Source organism: Watersipora subatra, chromosome 11 (assembly GCF_963576615.1).
Source record: "Watersipora subatra chromosome 11, tzWatSuba1.1, whole genome shotgun sequence".
Lineage (NCBI taxonomy): Eukaryota > Metazoa > Bryozoa > Gymnolaemata > Cheilostomatida > Watersiporidae > Watersipora > Watersipora subatra.
The window spans coordinates 43,162,742-43,181,719 of record NC_088718.1 but is presented as its reverse complement, the minus strand read 5'-3'; the positions used below and the strand labels follow the sequence as shown (position 1 = coordinate 43,181,719).

The window sequence follows — 18,978 nt, the reverse complement described above, 5'->3', positions numbered from 1 at the left end:
AGTCTTGCTTTTTTGCAAGTACGCCTTCTGTGTTTCAGGTTAAACTATTTTCAACTTGAACTATTTTCAACTTGTTGATCAACAAAAACTGAGTTTCCCGTAAACTCAAAGGATATTTTCATCTAATCATCCATGCTTCAATTCTCTCACCATTATGTCATCTTCAACACTAGATATATTCTAATTTATTTAGTTCCTAATCAAGTTGATGAACTCAGGGCGAGCTTTGCATTTGACAACACTTCAGAAGCCAACATTTCTTGGATTAACCCTACCGACGGATACTGGGATAATATCACTATATATTGTAATCCGGCATGTCAAAGTGAAGCAGTCGTTAATCATAGCGTAACCCACATTATTGTGTCTGAACTTCAACCTAGTTTAACGTACAACTTCAGTGCTGTTGTGAAAAGCAATGGAGTCTCTTCTAATTCATTTTTCTCCGACACAGAACTAACAATGGGTATGTTAAACTAAAATTTACTAAGTGTTATTTTACTATTTTTGTTCAACTTGGACTGTCTGTTACTGTCAAACTCTAATTTACCTTCTGTTTTAGCACCTCTTCCTGTCATCGATATAACTGCTCGAGTAGTGTACAATAATACAGTGGTTAAGGTTGAATGGATCAGCTCTGCAACTAACCATACCGGGCAAAGAGTAGAGATTACGCCATTCCCAAAGGATGTGGAAAGTGTGTCTGTAATTGATGACACAAGTGGGCTAATTACCGGTCTCACACCAGGTCAAACATACAATTTTGTCGCTATCGTATGGAGCGGACATTTAAGCTCGGCTTCAAGGGAAACATCTCCACTTACTTTAAGTATGAGCCTGTGCTCTGAACTCGCATGCTCACCCGCTCACCAATATCTTATCAACATTCCGATTTACTTTTACATTGGTCAAAGGCTTTTCTTTTTCCTATTCTCTCAAGCTACCACTGCATGCTTAAACCCTAGTCACAATCTCATTCCTTTTTATTACAGCCCCGATTTTAGTAATGCTCTACTAACAAGGTTGTCAATCACCTTAGCTAGATTTTGCAATTTTTTATGATGAAACTAGTGTAACACGCTTACGGTTATTCTTGGCCTTAAAGGTTGACTTGCAATAAAATTCTCATTACAGTTATTTGGTATCAAAAGATTCACCATGTCTTACTCTGTTGTGTTGTAGGTGCAAAATATGTGGAAATGTGATTACAAACTCTTAAAAGCTCAAAAACGAAAAGCCGCCGTAGATTGGAATCTCTTTATTTCGCTGACGTAGCCATGAAATTTGGTTATCATCTTGTCACGTGATGTTCTCACGTGAATTGAAAGGCCAATAAAAAGCTCAATATAAAACTTATCGTAGCACTAGTTTATGACAAACACTTCGGGTTTTACCGAAGACCCCGTATCAAATATAGATGCTCGCTACTTTACAGTTTTGTTTCGGCCTGGTCTAATCGGCAAGTCGTAATCTGTTCATGTGACCCAATACTTCGCAAATAATTTTTGCAGCGCTTTTCGATTATCACAGGCTCATCATGTTTATCAGGGGATGATATGCAATCGTTCAAGCTAAGATTAAAACATTAAATAGATTTTTATGGTAGGTTTTAAGATATCAATGTTCAAAGTGGCAGCGTTACGATGCCGATAAAACAGACTGGTAAGAACAATAGAAATGGTTTGATTGAATGCGTGAAGTATATTTGTGAAAATATTTCGACGAATAAGGTTGCATGAAAGTGTAAACAGAAACCATCTCTCACAACTACGTCACATTTGAGCCGTTTTTGAAAGAGAATATAAACTACGGCGGTCTCGTGTGGCTGCGATTAACTGTTCGCTTTTGAGCTTTTAAAAGCTTGTAATCACATTTCCACAAACAGTCAAACATGGATAACTCGAACTTCACGGGACCGAGCGAAAGTGTTCGAGTTATCAGAGCGTTCAAGTTATCAGAGCACTGTCACAAGTCGATGTATTTACTTATTTATTAGTAGATACATGTCCATATACAAACTATAATATAAATCAAAAGCACAAATGGCTTGTTTCAAATTAAATGCTTCTAACGTAAAGTTTAAAACGTTTTTATCAAAAAGCATAGAGATTTTTTTTATCACTTGAGATTGGTTTGTTGTTTGAGGTGATGTTATTGCCAACGTTTTTTAGATTGACATTGGCAAAACTTGATCGATGTTGAAATGCTCAAAAGAACAGACATCTTTTTCTCTTCCCACGATCAATTTTGCTGATTTTTTTTGAAGTTTATGCAAAGGTTACCTCACTTTTCCTTGCTTCCGAAGGGCGATCGCTAAGCGGATGTTTGGTATAAATCAATTTTCACCAAACCTTTAGAAAAGTCGTTGACAAAAATATTTTGCTGATGGTGTTAATAACGACGCCTATTAATTATGAAAAGTTGAGGTTTACCTCTATGGCTTGGAATAAAGTGATTTTCTAAAGCGATAACAACCGTTTCGGTAGCCGTTGGGCGAAAAGCTGTTCGAGTTAGCAGAGTTGAGGTCGAGTTATGTAAAGCAATTTATCATTACGTGGGAACAGACCAAAGAAACCGTTCGAGTTAACCATGTGTTCGAGCTATCCGAGGGTGAGTTATCCATGTTGACTGTATTTGGCACCTACAACACAACAGAGTAAGACATGGTGAATCTTCTGATACTAAATAACTGTAATGTGAATTTTGTTGCAAGTCAACCTTTAAGGTTGCGAAGTTGTTTTGTTTATCATACGCTGTTGGTCATACTCATCACATCGAAAAGAGATTGGATTGGCCAATGAAATATTTGCTATTTGCCGAAAGCTAATCTACTTTTGTACAAATGATTGCTATGAGTGCCATTATCATTTCTCAAATAGAATCTTCTTTTTAAACTTCAGACCTCTACAAGAAATCTCAATCTTTGCATGACCATCTTCATCTCTATTCATTGCATCAAGGACAAAACAATAGTTCATTTCTCTGACAAGATGAATACAGTTAGTGTAAGTCACAACTGAACAGCTTTCATAGAAGAGTATCTGAATTTGCTAGATTTGTTGGTCTTGTTGTAATACAGCTGACTTATCAAGTGATAAAATACATAACAGCTGTAAGCATTTATGCGCACTAGCAATGCAAGGTTCGCATAAGCCCATATTCTTAGTCGCTATGGCAGATAGCTCTTTATGAAACTCATTTTAATGCTGATGGTTGCCAAAGCTGATATTCTTTTATTAATTTGTTCCCGGCACGGAACAGGTAAAATGTTGCTAAATGCATATTCAGATACGTACCTCAATGTGGTGAGTGTACTGATTTAGAAAACCTTTAGATCTGTAAGAAGAGAAAGCATCCCGTGGTAAACTTGCTATGCATGCATAGAATAGCTTGCCTCCTCAGAGGCCAGAATGGGAAGTTTTGGCATTAGTTTTGTTAGCAAGTTAAGACTGGTCGAATAATAAGGCTTCTCAAGTCATTGCACGAACTTTCTGCTGTGACAAAGATTCTTGGGTTTTTTTCCATAAATATTCCTACCACCCTTCAGGTTCTCTCTTGTCAGCTTCTTCTAAATGAACAATTTTCAAGAAAACTGGAAGCATAGTTTCATCCGATCATCCATGCTTTAATTTTGGCACCATTATCTCATATTCAACACTAGATTTATTCTAATTTATTTAGTTCCAAATCAAGTTAGTGAACTCAATGCGAGCTTTGCATCCGACAACACTTCAGAAGCCAACATTTCTTGGATCAACCCTACCGACGGATACTGGGATAATATCACTATATATTGTAATCCGGCATGTCAAAGTGAAGCAGTCGCTAATCATAGCGTAACCCACATTATTGTGTCTGAACTTCAACCTAGTTTAACGTACAACTTCAGTGCTGTCGTGAAAAGCAATGGAGTCTCTTCTAATTCATTTTTCTCCGACACAGAACTAACGATGGGTATGTTAAACTAAAATTTATCAAGTGTTATTTTACTATTTTTGTTCAACTTGGACTGTCTGTTATTGTCAAACTCTAATTTACCTTCTGTTTTAGCACCTCTTCCTGTCATCGATATAACTGCTCAACTGGACAATAATACAGTGGTTATGGTTAAATGGATCAGCTCTGCAACTAACCATACCTGGCAAAAGGTAGAGATTACGCCATTCCCAAAGGATGTGGAAAGTGTGTCTGTAATTGATGACACAAGTGGGTTAATTACCGGTCTCACACCAGGTCGGACATATAATTTTGTCGCTATCGTATGGAGTGGAAATTCACGCTCGGCTTCAACGGAAACATCTCCACTTACTCTAAGTATGAGCCTGTACTCTGAACTTGCATGGTCACCCGCTCATGGATATCTTTTCAACATTCCGACTTATTTTTACATTGGTGAAAGGCTTCTCTTGTTTCTATTCTCTACAGCCACCACGGCATGTTGAAACCACCTCATCCTTTTTTCCCAAACCCTAACCTTAGTCATGTTCTCCTAACGAGGTTGTCAATCACCTTTTTTAGATTTTACAAATTTGTTTTAACAATGGAACTAGTTTGGCACGCTAACAGTTATTCCTCACCTTAAGGTTTCGAAACGATCACATCGAAGGAGAGATTTGATTGACCAATGAAATATTTGCTTACTGCTGAAGCTATTCTACTTTTAGACAGATGATTGATGTGCGTGCCATTTTCATTTCTCATATAGAATTATTTCAAAAGACTTCAAACATCCACAAGAAATCTCAACCTTTGCATGACCCCATCTCTATTCATTGCATAAGAACAAAAAGATATTAGTCTCTCTGACAACAATATGTATACAGTTAGTACCAGTCACAACTGGATAGCTTTCATAGAAGAGTACTTGCATTTTCTAAAGATTTGTTGGTCTTGCTGTAATAAGGCTGACCGATCAACTGATAAAATACATTGCAGTTGTAAGCATTTATACACAGTAGCAATGCAAGGTTCTCATAAGCCCATATTTGTAGTTGCTATGCCAAATAGCTCATCGTGCAACTCATTTTAATGCTGATGTTTGCCAAAGCTGATATTTCTTCGTTAACTTGTTCCTGGGATGGAACAGATAAAATGGTGGTAAATGCATATTCATATACCGTAATGTGGTGAGGCGCTGCTTCAGAAAACCTTTAGATCCGTAACAAAGGAAAGCATCCTGTGGTACACTTGCTGTGCATGTATAGAATAGCTTGCGTCTTCAGATACCAGAATGGGAAGTTTTGGCATTAGTTTTGTTAGTATGTCAAAAACTTGGTTTTTTTGACCATTCAGGTTGCTGCTCGTCGCATGCTGTAAGCAGACCACTTTCTGTTACAAACACTACTAAGATAATTATTGGTCAAATGATAAGGCTTCTCGAGTCATTGCATGAACTTTCAGCTTTGACAAAGGTTTTTGGGTTTCACCGTAAATATTCCTACCACCATTCAGGTTCTCAGTTATCAAGTTCTTATCAAATTCTGGTTCAAAGTTATCCAGGTTTTGAGGTTAAAGGTTCGAGGTTTTGAGGTTTGGTTGCTTTGTCATATAATTACATGTAGGTATTCTCTGACCATATTTTCCACATTAAAATGAAGATTTTGTTTTAACAATGGAACTAGTTTGGCACGCTAACAGTTATTCCTCACCTTAAGGTTTCGAAACGATCACATCGAAGGAGAGATTTGATTGGCCAATGAAATATTTGCTTATTGCTGAAGCTATTCTACTTTTAAACAGATGATTGATATGAGTGCCATTTTCATTTCTCATATAGAATTATTTCAAAAGACTTCAAACCTCCACAAGAAATCTCAATCTTTGCATGACCATCTTCATCTCTATTCATTGCATCAAGGACAAAACAATAGTTCATTTCTCTGACAAGATGAATACAGTTAGTGTAAGTCACAACTGAACAGCTTTCATAGAAGAGTATCTGAATTTGCTAAAGATTTGTTGGTCTTGTAATACAGCTGAGTTATCAAATGATAAAATACATAACAGCTGCAAGCATTTATGCGCACTAGCAATGCAAGGTTCGCATAAGCCCATATTCTTAGTCGCTATGGCAGCTAGCTCTTTACGAAACTCATTTTAATGCTGATGGTTGCCAAAGCTGATATTCTTTTATTAATTTGTTCCCGGCACGGAACAGGTAAAATGTTGCTAAATGCATATTCAGATACGTACCTCAATGTGGTGAGTGCACTGATTTAGAAAACCTTTAGATCAGTAAGAAGAGAAAGCATCCCGTGGTAAACTTGCTATGCATGCATAGAATAGCTTGCCTCCTCAGAGGCCAGAATGGGAAGTTTTGGCATTAGTTTTGTTAGCAAGTTAAGACTGGTCGAATAATAAGGCTTCTCAAGTCATTGCACGAACTTTCTGCTGTGACAAAGATTCTTGGGTTTTTTTCCATAAATATTCCTACCACCCTTCAGGTTCTCTCTTGTCAACTTCTTCTAAATGAACAATTTTCAAGAAAACTGGAAGCATAGTTTCATCCGATCATCCATGCTTTAATTTTGGCACCATTATCTCATATTCAACACTAGATTTATTCTAATTTATTTAGTTCCAAATCAAGTTAGTGAACTCAATGCGAGCTTTGCATCCGACAACACTTCAGAAGCCAACATTTCTTGGATCAACCCTACCGACGGATACTGGGATAATATCACTATATATTGTAATCCGGCATGTCAAAGTGAAGCAGTCGCTAATCATAGCGTAACCCACATTATTGTGTCTGAACTTCAACCTAGTTTAACGTACAACTTCAGTGCTGTCGTGAAAAGCAATGGAGTCTCTTCTAATTCATTTTTCTCCGACACAGAACTAACGATGGGTATGTTAAACTAAAATTTATTAAGTGTTATTTTACTATTTTTGTTCAACTTGGACTGTCTGTTACTGTCAAACTCTAATTTACCTTCTGTTTTAGCACCTCTTCCTGTCATCGATATAACTGCTCGAGTAGTGGACAATAATACAGTGGTTATGGTTGAATGGATCAGCTCTGCAACTAACCATACCTGGCAAAGAGTAGAGATTACGCCATTCCCAAAGGATGTGGAAAGTGTGTCTGTAGTTGATGACACAAGTGGGCTAATTACCGGTCTCACACCAGGTCGGACATATAATTTTGTCGCTATCGTATGGAGTGGAAATTCACGCTCGGCTTCAACAGAAACATCTCCACTTACTCTAAGTATGAGCCTGTACTCTGAACTTGCATGGTCACCCGCTCACGGATATCTTATCAACATTCCGACTTATTTTTACATTGGTGAAAGGCTTCTCTTGTTTCTATTCTCTACAGCTACCACGGCATTTTGAAACCACCTCATCCATTTTTCCCAAACCCTAACCTTAGTCATGTTCTCCTAACGAGGTTGTCAATCACCTTTTTTAGATTTTACAAATTTGTTTTAACAATGGAACTAGTTTGGCACGCTAACAGTTATTCCTCACCTTAAGGTTTCGAAACGATCACATCGAAGGAGAGATTTGATTGGCCAATGAAATATTTGCTTATTGCTGAAGCTATTCTACTTTTAAACAGATGATTGATATGAGTGCCATTCTCATTCCTCATATAGAATTATTTCAAAAGACTTCAAACCTCCACAAGAAATCTCAACCTTTGCATGACCATCCCCATCTCTATTCATTGCATAAGAACAAAAAGATATTAGTCTTTCTGACAACAATATGTATACAGTTAGTACCAGTCACAACTGGATAGCTTTCATAGAAGAGTACTTGCATTTTCTAAAGATTTGTTGGTCTTGCTGTAATAAGGCTGACCGATCAACTGATAAAATACATTGCAGTTGTAAGCATTTATACACAGTAGCAATGCAAGGTTCTCATAAGCCCATATTTGTAGTTGCTATGCCAAATAGCTCATCGTGCAACTCAATTTAATGCTGATGTTTGCCAAAGCTGATATTTCTTCGTTAACTTGTTCCTGGGATGGAACAGATAAAATGGTGGTAAATGCATATTCATATACCGTAATGTGGTGAGGCGCTGCTTCAGAAAACCTTTAGATCCGTAACAAAGGAAAGCATCTTGTGGTAAACTTGCTGTGCATGTTTACAATAGCTTCCGTCCTCAGATACCAGAATGGGAAGTTTTGGCATTAGTTTTGTTAGTATGTCAAAAACTTGGTTTTTTTGACCATTCAGGTTGCTGCTCGTCGCATGCTGTAAGCAGACCACTTTCTGTTACAAACACTACTAAGATAATTATTGGTCAAATGATAAGGCTTCTTGAGTCATTGCATGAACTTTCAGCTGTGACAAAGGTTTTTGGGTTTCACTGTAAATATTCCTACCACCATTCAGGTTCTCAGTTATCAAGTTCTTATCAAATTCTGGTTCAAAGTTGTCCAGGTTTTGAGGTTAAAGGTTCGAGGTTTTGAGGTTTGGTTGCTTTGTCATATAATTACATGTAGGTATTCTCTGACCATATTTTCCACATTAAAATGAAGATTTTATTGACACACAAAATATTTCTATTTGCAGTCTTTCGCTTCAAAGGCAAAGTTTCGCATCAAAATTCTGACATTGCGATCGTGGCTTTTCATCAGTGTCAACTTTTTTTCTATTTTTTTGTAGTTGCTGGAATGGTCCCAAACCTATGCATCATCTTTTTTGCTCTTTGGGTTTTTCACAGATGCTGGTTCTCCCATTTTGGGATTCTTCGGTTTCTCCATCGTTGAAACTGCTTCTTTATACCATTCTTGAGGTTTTTATGCTTTTTTCATTTTCATTTATTTCTTGTCCTATTGTACTGTAAGACTGGTTTTGCTTTTTTGGCCTTGAAGAAGAGATTATTCAACCCAGTATTAATACTCATATCTACACTCTGGAAAATACGTTTCAATTTATCTGTATTGCTCGAGGCTAGACAGCTGCAGTGCGGTATTTTACGATTTAGCATTCTAGTATAAATGCAACCAATTTTCTTTCTTCATTTGCTAATTTTTTACATGAAATGCTTATTTTGCGGAACGCGCTGTGCATCCACTGTGCTGACATGTTAGTTATTGCTTGTTCCAGCAATACGACATTGTTCTGTGCCAATATTATTCACTGCAGTATTGACTATTTCAGCATGCTGCTTTTTATTACCATTTCTTTGCCTACACCTGCCTCGTCGAACCCTGACTCTTAATCTTTATAACAGCCAGTTCATTTTTAGAATTACATAAGGAAATTTGGAATAGAGGAAATTCTTCATAGTTATCTTTGATCCTGAACTAATCTCCTCAACACAGGGTGCAATATTCCATTAAATGTCTATCAAACAATTGAATTTTTTTATTCAAGTCCAAATATTGACAGGCTTTTACTTTTAGAGTGTAGGTAAGTATCATGTACTCCACAATAAATGCATTTGAACAGGTATTTCTAAACTTGACTAGTCGCTATTGTTACGTTACTAATAGTAGTTACAGCGATAGTGTTTATTACAAGGATGTTTTAAACCACTTAGTTAAAAAAGTGTTGTCATTAGTGAAGAACAGTTTTGGAGCTACAATTGTGACATGATACAGCAGTAACCAATTATAACCACTGAAACACTGTTTAATGAAAGGCGTAGAATAGCTTGTTGTTAGGAATAATTCACAGCAGGTGCTCCAAATTATGTATATTTGTAATGACTTTTTTGTCTTTCGCTTACTGTCTAAGCATCTCAAAAATAGTTTCAGCCACTATATTATAAGATGATTAGGCGAACGGCCTGGTCTTATTAATCATGCATGTTAATGGCTGCTAGTGTACCTCGTATTATCCTCTATTCATTGTAGAATATAATATATTTATCTAAAATCTGTTACATGGATTAGTTACAAGATTAAGTCAAGTAACAATAGTAGCCTGTACGGATTTGTGTATCTTGTTATGTTTTGCTATATTAAAAGGATATCAATGTGTATTATGAATATTAACGATAAACAAAATTTATTTTATTGTTTCATTTTTAGCTTTTCATTGCATGAATTTTCTAAAATCTAAAACGGTCTCAATTTTTTTAAGTCAGACTAAAGGAAGCATTATTTTAACCATTCAGTTTACTGTTTGTTTAGTGCTCTGTTGTAAATCTTTTCATAGACCCATCTGATCCAACACCATTTCGAGCCAGTGCTAATGGTCAGAACATAACTCTTAGCTGGAACTATCCAGCTGGTCATGTTACCTCAGGGTTCTCCCTTCAATGCAACCCATCTATTGGTTTGTATATCTTTATAACTTCTCTAGCTAATTCATTTATATACACTTTCCACTCTGCTTATAGTTTATCATTGTGTCAACTTAAACAAAGTTAGTTTAGTTTTTGATTACTTATCCAGAAAATAGTTGTGTGACATGTGTAGCAGGTATTATTGTAGTGTGGTTCTTTCCTAACTATTGGTAACAACAATATATTAGCTTTTCTCGTAACTCACTAGCTGTCGTAACATGGTACGTAACCCTATAAATCATCTCTTGCATTCTCATGTTAGAGTGGTTCTAGCATTGTCGCTCTGCTGAACCAACTACAGTAGACACCCCTATAATGTAAATTTCTGGTAACATAAAAATTTTATGTGAAGTTTTTACTTCATATTATGTGAAAAAACTCCATACAATGTAAGGTGTCAAGTCGAGGGAGTCCTTAAACTCGATTTGAATGATAACCTATTTCGTCGCACTGGCGAGAAAAAAAACGACGTGCATATAGCGTTATAATAATTATATATAAAACTTTCGCAACATTTTAGTTTGTCGTGATAGATCATCAGATTTGTCGACAAATTAGAGAGTAGTGTATCTGCGCAATTGTTCTTAGGTCTTACAGTATCGGCCACCAATATGCATGTCACGAGTTAGAGTAGTGTGGAAAGTTATCTTTTAACCTAACCTTGACCCCCCGCTAGATGCAGATGCACAACGAACAGGTAGTATGGCTCTTGTTATAGTAAAAATAGTTTCTGTTTTTTGAATTATAAACATGTTTAAATTATTTGTGATTAGTTTCACTTTGCAGAGTAGTCGTTGCTGCTTAGTAAAAATGAGCAAATCATTGCAAATAAACGTCGAAAATGCCTGCTATCCATCAACTTATTATGAAATTACCACAATCATGGTCTATAAAACCAGTGAAGTTTATTAGATAAAGTAGACAAGTTGTGGATGCAAACCAGTAGTACTTGCAAGTGCATCTTTGACCTATTTGACAGCCTTGAAAAGTTTTATTGGGGCAAACAATATTGTAGTTGATAGAATCGATTTTTTAAAGCAGATATTAAAAGCCCATGTAGAAGTTTGGTATGTTTTTCAAAATTGACTATTCTGTTTTATTATCATTGTTGTATTCTACTTATGACTATCAAAAAATTTATTTGTGTTTGAATAAAACTTGTGTTAAAACACTGAATATTAATTATTATATGAAAAATATTGGAAATGCCTCGGTTAACCAATCAGAATGAAGCAGCAAAAAGTGCTTGCAAAAAGCGCATTGTCTTTGGCTGAGATTTTTAGGGAACTAGATTAGACTAATATAGACAATCAGTTATTAGTTACTAGCTGCATTACCCGTCAACGGGATCAGATTCTTGTACAGCAAGAGGTTTATTGAGAGTTGTCGTTCATACTGTAAAACAACGCCAACTATGCAGTTACATCTTCCTCTCTCCGTCTCTCCCCTCTATCCCTCTCTCCCCTCTCCCTCCCTCTTCTCCCTCTTTCTCTCCCTCTCTCTCTCCCCTCCCCCCTCTCCTCCTCGCTCTCCCTCTCTCTCTCCCCTTCTCTCTCTCCCTCTCTCCCCCCTCTCCTCCTCGCTTTCCCTCTCTCTCTCTCTCCCTTTCTCTCTCCCTTTCTCTCTCTCTCTCTCTCCCTTAGTTCAACGCAACACATGTGGACAGACAACATTTTTGGTTTTTCTGTCGGGCGTATGAAGAAACAGTTTTCGGCATGTGCCTACTTTTGAGCAGGCGACGTATAGCTGGTCATGGCTGATGCAGGGTGACAGTAAGTCGATAGCAGCTGCTCTCTTTCTTTTCACAATAGCGTATCGCAACCCGCGGAGTACTCGTGAAAGTTCTGTAATAGTAAGTTACAGTAGGCCTACTCGTAGCTGGAAAAAAATTAGTAACTCGGCTGCTGAAGGAAATGAACATGACCCACTATCACGAACAGCGGCAAATCCAACGTTATTAAGTAGTGGAGATGTGGCAATTCATAGACAATACAACATCGTATAAGAAACACTTACCTTTTTGATGTGGAAATTTAGTAGGTGAGAGATGCGTTTTTCCAGTGGCTCCAAGAAACAAACGTTTACGTGACCTTCTCGGTACACGTTGGCAGTAAATATTAATTGCATGTAAATAACTACTTGTTAATTTATTTTATTTAATGAATAGTACCTTTGTATAGCTGTATAGACACCTTTGTATAGGCCGCAGAACTCAGGAAAGGTGCTTTTTAACACGGCAGAAAATTTGCCGTTTAAAAAGCGTTCTAACCGGGGATTTCGGTTAATGCGCTCGAGCGGTGAAAGAAAAACAACAGAATCGCCACACCTTTATATAAGCCGCTTGGCTCAAATCGTCAGAGAAAAGTAGCGGCTAATAGTCCATATTACGAAGTTACGATATTACGAAATTACGATAATTAGTACTCATATTAATTCGGTTGGCTTCGTTCGACCGAATGGAAAAAGAAAGACCGCTCTATAATTTATTTACCGTTACTACACATATTAATTCAGTTCGCTTCGTACGACCGAAATTCGTACGACGATAAAAGAAAAGACCGCTCTATAAGGCGGACAGACAGATAGACAGATAGATAGACAGATAGACAGACAACGATTGCCGTTTATATAGTAGATAAGAGTGAGTACAAATGTTAACACATCTTTAGTTTGGGTAATAAACTTGTTTCAGATGGCTGCAATAATAGTATATGGAAACCAGTTGGTAGTGAAAACTCAAGAAACCTTTCTCTTGTTGGAGCAAAATTTGGTCAGACATACAGCTTCATGTTGAGGGCAGAATCTGGTTCTGCTGCTTCTAAAGTGTACAGTGATGGAACTTCTGTGGCAATCAATTTAGGTATGTACAATGTATATGTAAATAAGAGGTAGGTTTAGTTTGTCTATAAAGAAGAATATGTATATGTATATAGCAGAGTAGTTGTAGTATGTATGTGTGTACAAGGTGCCCATCGAGTTAACTCCAAATTGGTTGAGTTGGTCCATTGTAGCAGTTGTTTACAAAGTTGCCCTCTATTTCTGAGTCATTGCCAAGGTTTTTGACATCTGATATTCATATTGAGTTCAGGTTTAAGTAAAGGGTATATGATTACCATGACCCTTATGATGAACCTCAATCATATATAAGCACATTTAAATCTTTAGAATCTAGTAGCAAATGGGTCTAAATACTCTCTGTACGTTAAGATTTACAATTTAGGCTAGCTTAACTCTGTGTCTAAAACATACCATGATTTTTGTGCCTAGACTTAGTTACTTCCGTAGTCAATAGCTTTTATTCCATGTTACATGATAGGTCAAACTTTTCTTCCTAGTTGTAATGCAATCATGTAATACAATTAAGTTCAGCCATAGCTTGGTTCTTGTTGTGCACAAACTCGTATAGGATGTATCTCCTCTTTAAAAGGTGTGTCACTATCCCCCACAGTTTAACTTGACTTAAACAATACTCATGCTGAGAGTGACCTACATAAAAGTGTTTTTCGTGAATGCAGTTGATAGGTACATTATTCTCATTTTATTAAAAATTAGTTTTAGAGTTCTACTTGTTGATCAACAGTAATTGTCATCTTCATATTTCTGTTTTCTTGCATTTTTACTGTCTCTTTTTGATTGCTTATTTTACAGATGCTGCCAGTCCATCAAATCTTGAAAATATTGAAGAGAACAGAGATAACGTAACATTACGATGGGATGCCCCTTTAAACGCTGTACAGCATTCCTATAGACTCTACTGGAATGCTACGGTTAGCTTGCAAATGTCTGACAAAACATTTTGCTATTTATTCGTAGATATTTCCTTAAAGTTTTATGACGGTTAAAATTTAACTATGACCTATTTTAATTAATGAATTTAATATTAATTACCTGACTTAGTAATACATTGTATTAGATTAAAAAGGTTATTCCATGTTCATAGAGAACGGTTGCTCTGGACAAAGTTTAGTTCTTATTAGCTAGAGAAAGCTGTACTATCTTATTTTGGATTTTATTGGCTTATGAAGATAGCCATAGAAATCTGCATGTGAGCAAATGATTCTTGAGGGTTCACCCTACTTGATAATTTTACTTTTGTACAATAGTGAAAGTTACCTAGCAACATGTATACATCACTTTACATAGTTCATAGTTTAATTCATTTGTCAAATAAGTAATAATGTAATAAGTTGTGTCACTACAATAAGTGCCACTCTAAATAACTTATATTTTACAACTACAGAATGGAGCACCGAGTAACTACGCAGATACTAAGGATAACACAACTACAACTCTCACTGTGTCTACACTTGAGCCAGGTTTCAGCTATGACTTCTCTGTAGCATCTCTCAGCTACTCTGGTGCTCTGAGCTCACCAAGCAATGTGGTCTCATACACAGCTTGTAAGTCACTCACTTTCTGTAGCAGCATTTCATCATCAATACTTACAATCTCTTATAAAGTGTTGTGGTTTGAATCAACCCCCTGCAATTATTTATCTCTGTAACTGAGTTTTGATATTTGAGACAAAGATTTTATGTAGCATTATTTGAACTGTGGTAAATTACAGAACTGCAAACATATCTTTTTTTACAGTTTATTTGATGCATAAGTTTCTTATGCATCAAATTTCACAAGTTTCCTATCCGTACACTATACCACTGAGCTAGAGCGCCATCATGATCAGATACGTTTTTATATAACGGATACACCATGCGTGTGCTAATTATTTTAGCCTGGCGTCTACTAGTTACAATGCTCCTGTTCAGAAATATTTTGGGACCTAAGTATATGCAACGCGATGCTTCTTCGTCTTCTTCTGTTGAAGCTAATAATTCATCTCGAACTCAAACTTTAGCGATTTTTGTACTGATTATATACATTACCAAAATATATACATTGAATCGACATTTCTTAGTTTAGATACTTGCTATTTATTTTACATCTGCATTTAGTTCGCTACTAATTTTTTCCAGCTACATTATGTTTTTTGGATTCTGATTTGGTACCTTGCATTCCACAATCATTAAATACGAACAAAAGCTTTGTTCGTTTAAAAAATCTTGTACGTTATTTCTTTTAGTTAAATATAAAACATCTTTGTTTGTATTTAACATTTTTCAATTTGTTATTTGCTGTTTATTTTAATAGCGAGATAGTATATTAACAAGCTCAATTTCCTTTCCTCAACAGACAAATAAGACGAAGTTCGTTAAACACGTGTTTCACAAAAGTTCCTATCAGTGCTCGCTTTGTGTATTAGCTTACACATATTTCCTTCTAAACTTAATCAATTATTAATTTGTAATTAATTTCACATTTTACAACAAACATTTGTAAGATTACTGTAAGATTATCTGTTAGATTATCTGTAAGATTTACTGTAAGATTTATCGTGTAACATTACAAGTATCAGTTATTCCTCACGCTCTCATATTTACACACATTTACATACTTGGAGAAATATATATCTAGATTTACATTCTCTAATTACATTTATAAACTTCTTATAACTTTTGAAATTTATAATATAAGTTTTTAAAATATGTTGCATTATAATTTTTATTCCAACTTGCATCTTTAAACATAATTTGAGTATCTTGTTTGAAGTTTAAACATTATTCATTTTCCTATCATTGTTATTATTACTTAGTTAGTTTCCAATATTTATTATTGATATTAATTTTTTATTCAACAATTTTTGGCAGACATTGTTGTAATAAAATTTTAACTATAAAATACTACCATATTCTGTCATATTTTTTTTATTAATCTGTTAAATGCATGTACCCTAAAACACTTATGTATTCGCGTCATCAAACTTTTGCGTTTTCGCGGAGTCATCCTCGCGCGAAAATTTGATGAGCGAAACTAAACTATCATATTGAACGAGCGAAAACGCGAAATTAATAGCTTTGTTCATTGATATCCACAATAGAATCGTCATATATAGAGAGACCTAGACATCATTGATAGTCCAAGAAACAAATGGCAGCAAGCGATCGAATTGAATTATCGATTTCACCCACACATTTCTACTTGCGGTTTACAAATACAAACTAGTCCCAAATGGAAAAAAATTTCTTACTAGCGAACTGGACCTGAAGAATCTAATCTGTTTGTTCCATTGCATTTATTTTCACATCACTATATCTTCGCACTCATCAGAACCGCGAAATTAAGTTGCAGCGAAATTTTACTCTGTGTGCTACTTACGAAACTAAATACTAGCGAAATAAAAGTGTCCTAGGGTATTCTCAGAAGTTACACCTTGTCTAATGCCTCCAAAGAAAGGAACCTGTCCTGCACAAAATCATTTCCTCATGATATGAAGTTTGAAAGTTACAGTTTGAAAAAGTTTGAAAACCTTTACAGTTGTTTTTATTTTCTCTTTTAATTTATTTCAACTACACAAATCACTTCTCTCATGATATGCAGTTTGAAAGTTAGAATGGCAAATGTTTTTATATATGTTGAATACAAACCTATTTTCTGTCCAAAGACTTTTCTTACCGGGGCAATTACTTTTGCTGATTTCCACTTGAGAGTTTTAAATGAATATTTATCATCTAGACAAACTTGTCCTATTGTGTTGTATTTCTTTATACTTCTGGTTTTTTCTCTAGATGCTACCATGACCAGAGTAACTCATGATTTCTTCAATAATGGAAAGCATTAATATCATGGCAGTTGGTACTAAAGAATTATTAATACGGTTGCTCATACTTTGAAACAACCCAGTTATTTCTTTCTGTGCAGAGAGTTCATGAGAGATCAACTTCAGGCTAGCTTCAGGCATTTTTACTCATTCATCTTTTTGCAATGCTACAAGATCATTCATACATTCTAAATAAGAGTTTAGTATGAGTTTGAATATAAGTTTAATAAAATTATTGGTCTTTCTTTCTACAGATCCCTCTGAGGTAACTGGACTAACTCTAAAGCCTCCATCTCATGATGCTCTTATATTTACCTGGAACTTTACTGGCAGATATGAAGACTTTACCTACAGCCTCGTTCCTGATACTTCTGGTAGCCAAGGTATAACTATTAACAACGTTTTGATTTTTTTATCTCTAATATGCTATTGATCAGCAATTTGTCTTCTTTACATTAATATTATACACAAATAATATTTCTTTATTCATAATATTTTTTCTTCTACATTACTGTAAAACCTGTATTTGAGTGCCACCTTTATTGAGCGCCAGTAAGGGAGGAGGGTTGAAAAATAGAGTGCCACTCTTTATTCGACTATTAAGAATGAATAATAGTAGTAGATCGGTAGAAAAGTGTCTACAAAACCGTACTAATAATGACTCGATTACATACACGTCAATAACAATTAATTCGCTCGTTGTTTCTGTCCGCAGCGAAGTCCATTTTCCAACTCCATGTCTTTTAGGTTTTTTTGTTAAAAACTCTGATTGCAACACCATGGAAATAATTAATAACTGTAACAGGCTCACTATAAGTCCTTTTTAACGCAATCTTGATACTCTAATGTATGTGGGGGAAAAGTTTTTGCATTTACGATGGAAAATGCGCTAGGGGAGAAGTGGGTAATGTGGACAGTTTCTTTTCGTTACAGTTACTTGTATTCTATTCATTTTAGAATACTCTAAATTATATATTTAGCTTGCAGAGTTTGTTGGCTCTCTTTTCTTAATTGCATGTTCTGTAATACAAGCAATGGTTTTTCCAGAATCCACCATATCGCAAACCACATTATTGTTCACATTACCCATCATCGGTGGGTAATGTGGACAGGTGCACTGGGTAGTGTGAAAATGTCATTTTTTGTCATTAAAAGTAAAAATTTCACAGATATTTAAATAACTACAAGTAATATATGCATTTGGTTATATTCAATTTAACGTAAACTGTACAGGAATAATTCAAATCTGACAATATAAGATAATAATTCTACTAAGTCATGGTAATAAATCAGATTGTCTTTTAGTGTTGTTGGTATAAAAAATTAGGTCCTTCTTAAATGGAATGCTGATTGCTTAAAACTAAATATGAGACCACTTCTGGTTCTTTTTGTATTTCCCTGTGACAGCGGTTTAGGTAAGACTAATTTGAGCTGGCTGCGGCTCACATATTCACAATCTGGTAGGTCTGGCTTGAAAAAATTCCAACTCCTGTGCCGGTAAAAGTCTACTTCCAACTCTTCAGAGGCAATAATTTTGATGAAATTAAGGCAATTAATTTAACATTCATTTTTCTAATTACAACAATTAAAAAACCTCACGTTTACTAATTGTTAAATAACGTGCAGGTACATACCTTGATACGACACTGTCGAATAAGCCGATCCGTGAGTTGCCGTATAGCTTATATGTCATAGCACCGAGAAGCCAATCAAGCTGTTAATCTGATAGCTTTAATACCATGGCAAAAGCATCACTTACCTTGACTTGTCTCACCATTGCCTTAGACATCATTAGGCTACATAATACCTCAAAACACGATTACACACCACTAATCACAATCAATTATAGAATTTCTAATTACAACAATTAAAAAACCTCACGTCTACTAATCACAATCAATAGATGGTGCAAAACCACATTCACTTTTGCATTCGTAGTTATTGGCAAATAATTGTTGGACTGAGAAATTGACATTTACATATATTAGTAAATTTACTAGTAAGCCTAATAGTAGTAGTAAAAATTTAGACTTGACATTAAAACTAGCAAATTAAGCAGTTTAATT

At 35.6% G+C, this 18,978-nt stretch overlaps 1 protein-coding gene across 3 annotated transcripts in view; it reads left to right on the top strand.

Moving 5' to 3' along the window:
• Positions 1-298: 298 nt before the first annotated feature.
• LOC137408322 (receptor-type tyrosine-protein phosphatase H-like) overlaps positions 299-18,978 on the top strand; it is a 51,833-nt gene continuing 33,153 nt past the window's right edge. The window contains exons 1-8 of one of the 3 annotated variants that reach the window (XM_068094810.1): positions 4,162-4,314; positions 6,578-6,850; positions 6,947-7,213; positions 10,128-10,247; positions 12,950-13,117; positions 13,906-14,024; positions 14,498-14,657; positions 17,167-17,295. In XM_068094810.1, coding sequence (XP_067950911.1) covers positions 6,847-6,850; positions 6,947-7,213; positions 10,128-10,247; positions 12,950-13,117; positions 13,906-14,024; positions 14,498-14,657; positions 17,167-17,295 — 967 coding nt within the window. In that variant the 5' untranslated portion in view covers positions 4,162-4,314; positions 6,578-6,846. Of the gene's footprint in view, positions 467-562; positions 830-4,161; positions 4,315-6,577; positions 6,851-6,946; positions 7,214-10,127; positions 10,248-12,949; positions 13,118-13,905; positions 14,025-14,497; positions 14,658-17,166; positions 17,296-18,978 lie in introns of those variants that run through there. The other 2 variants (XM_068094812.1, XM_068094811.1) reach the window with 2 other exon arrangements.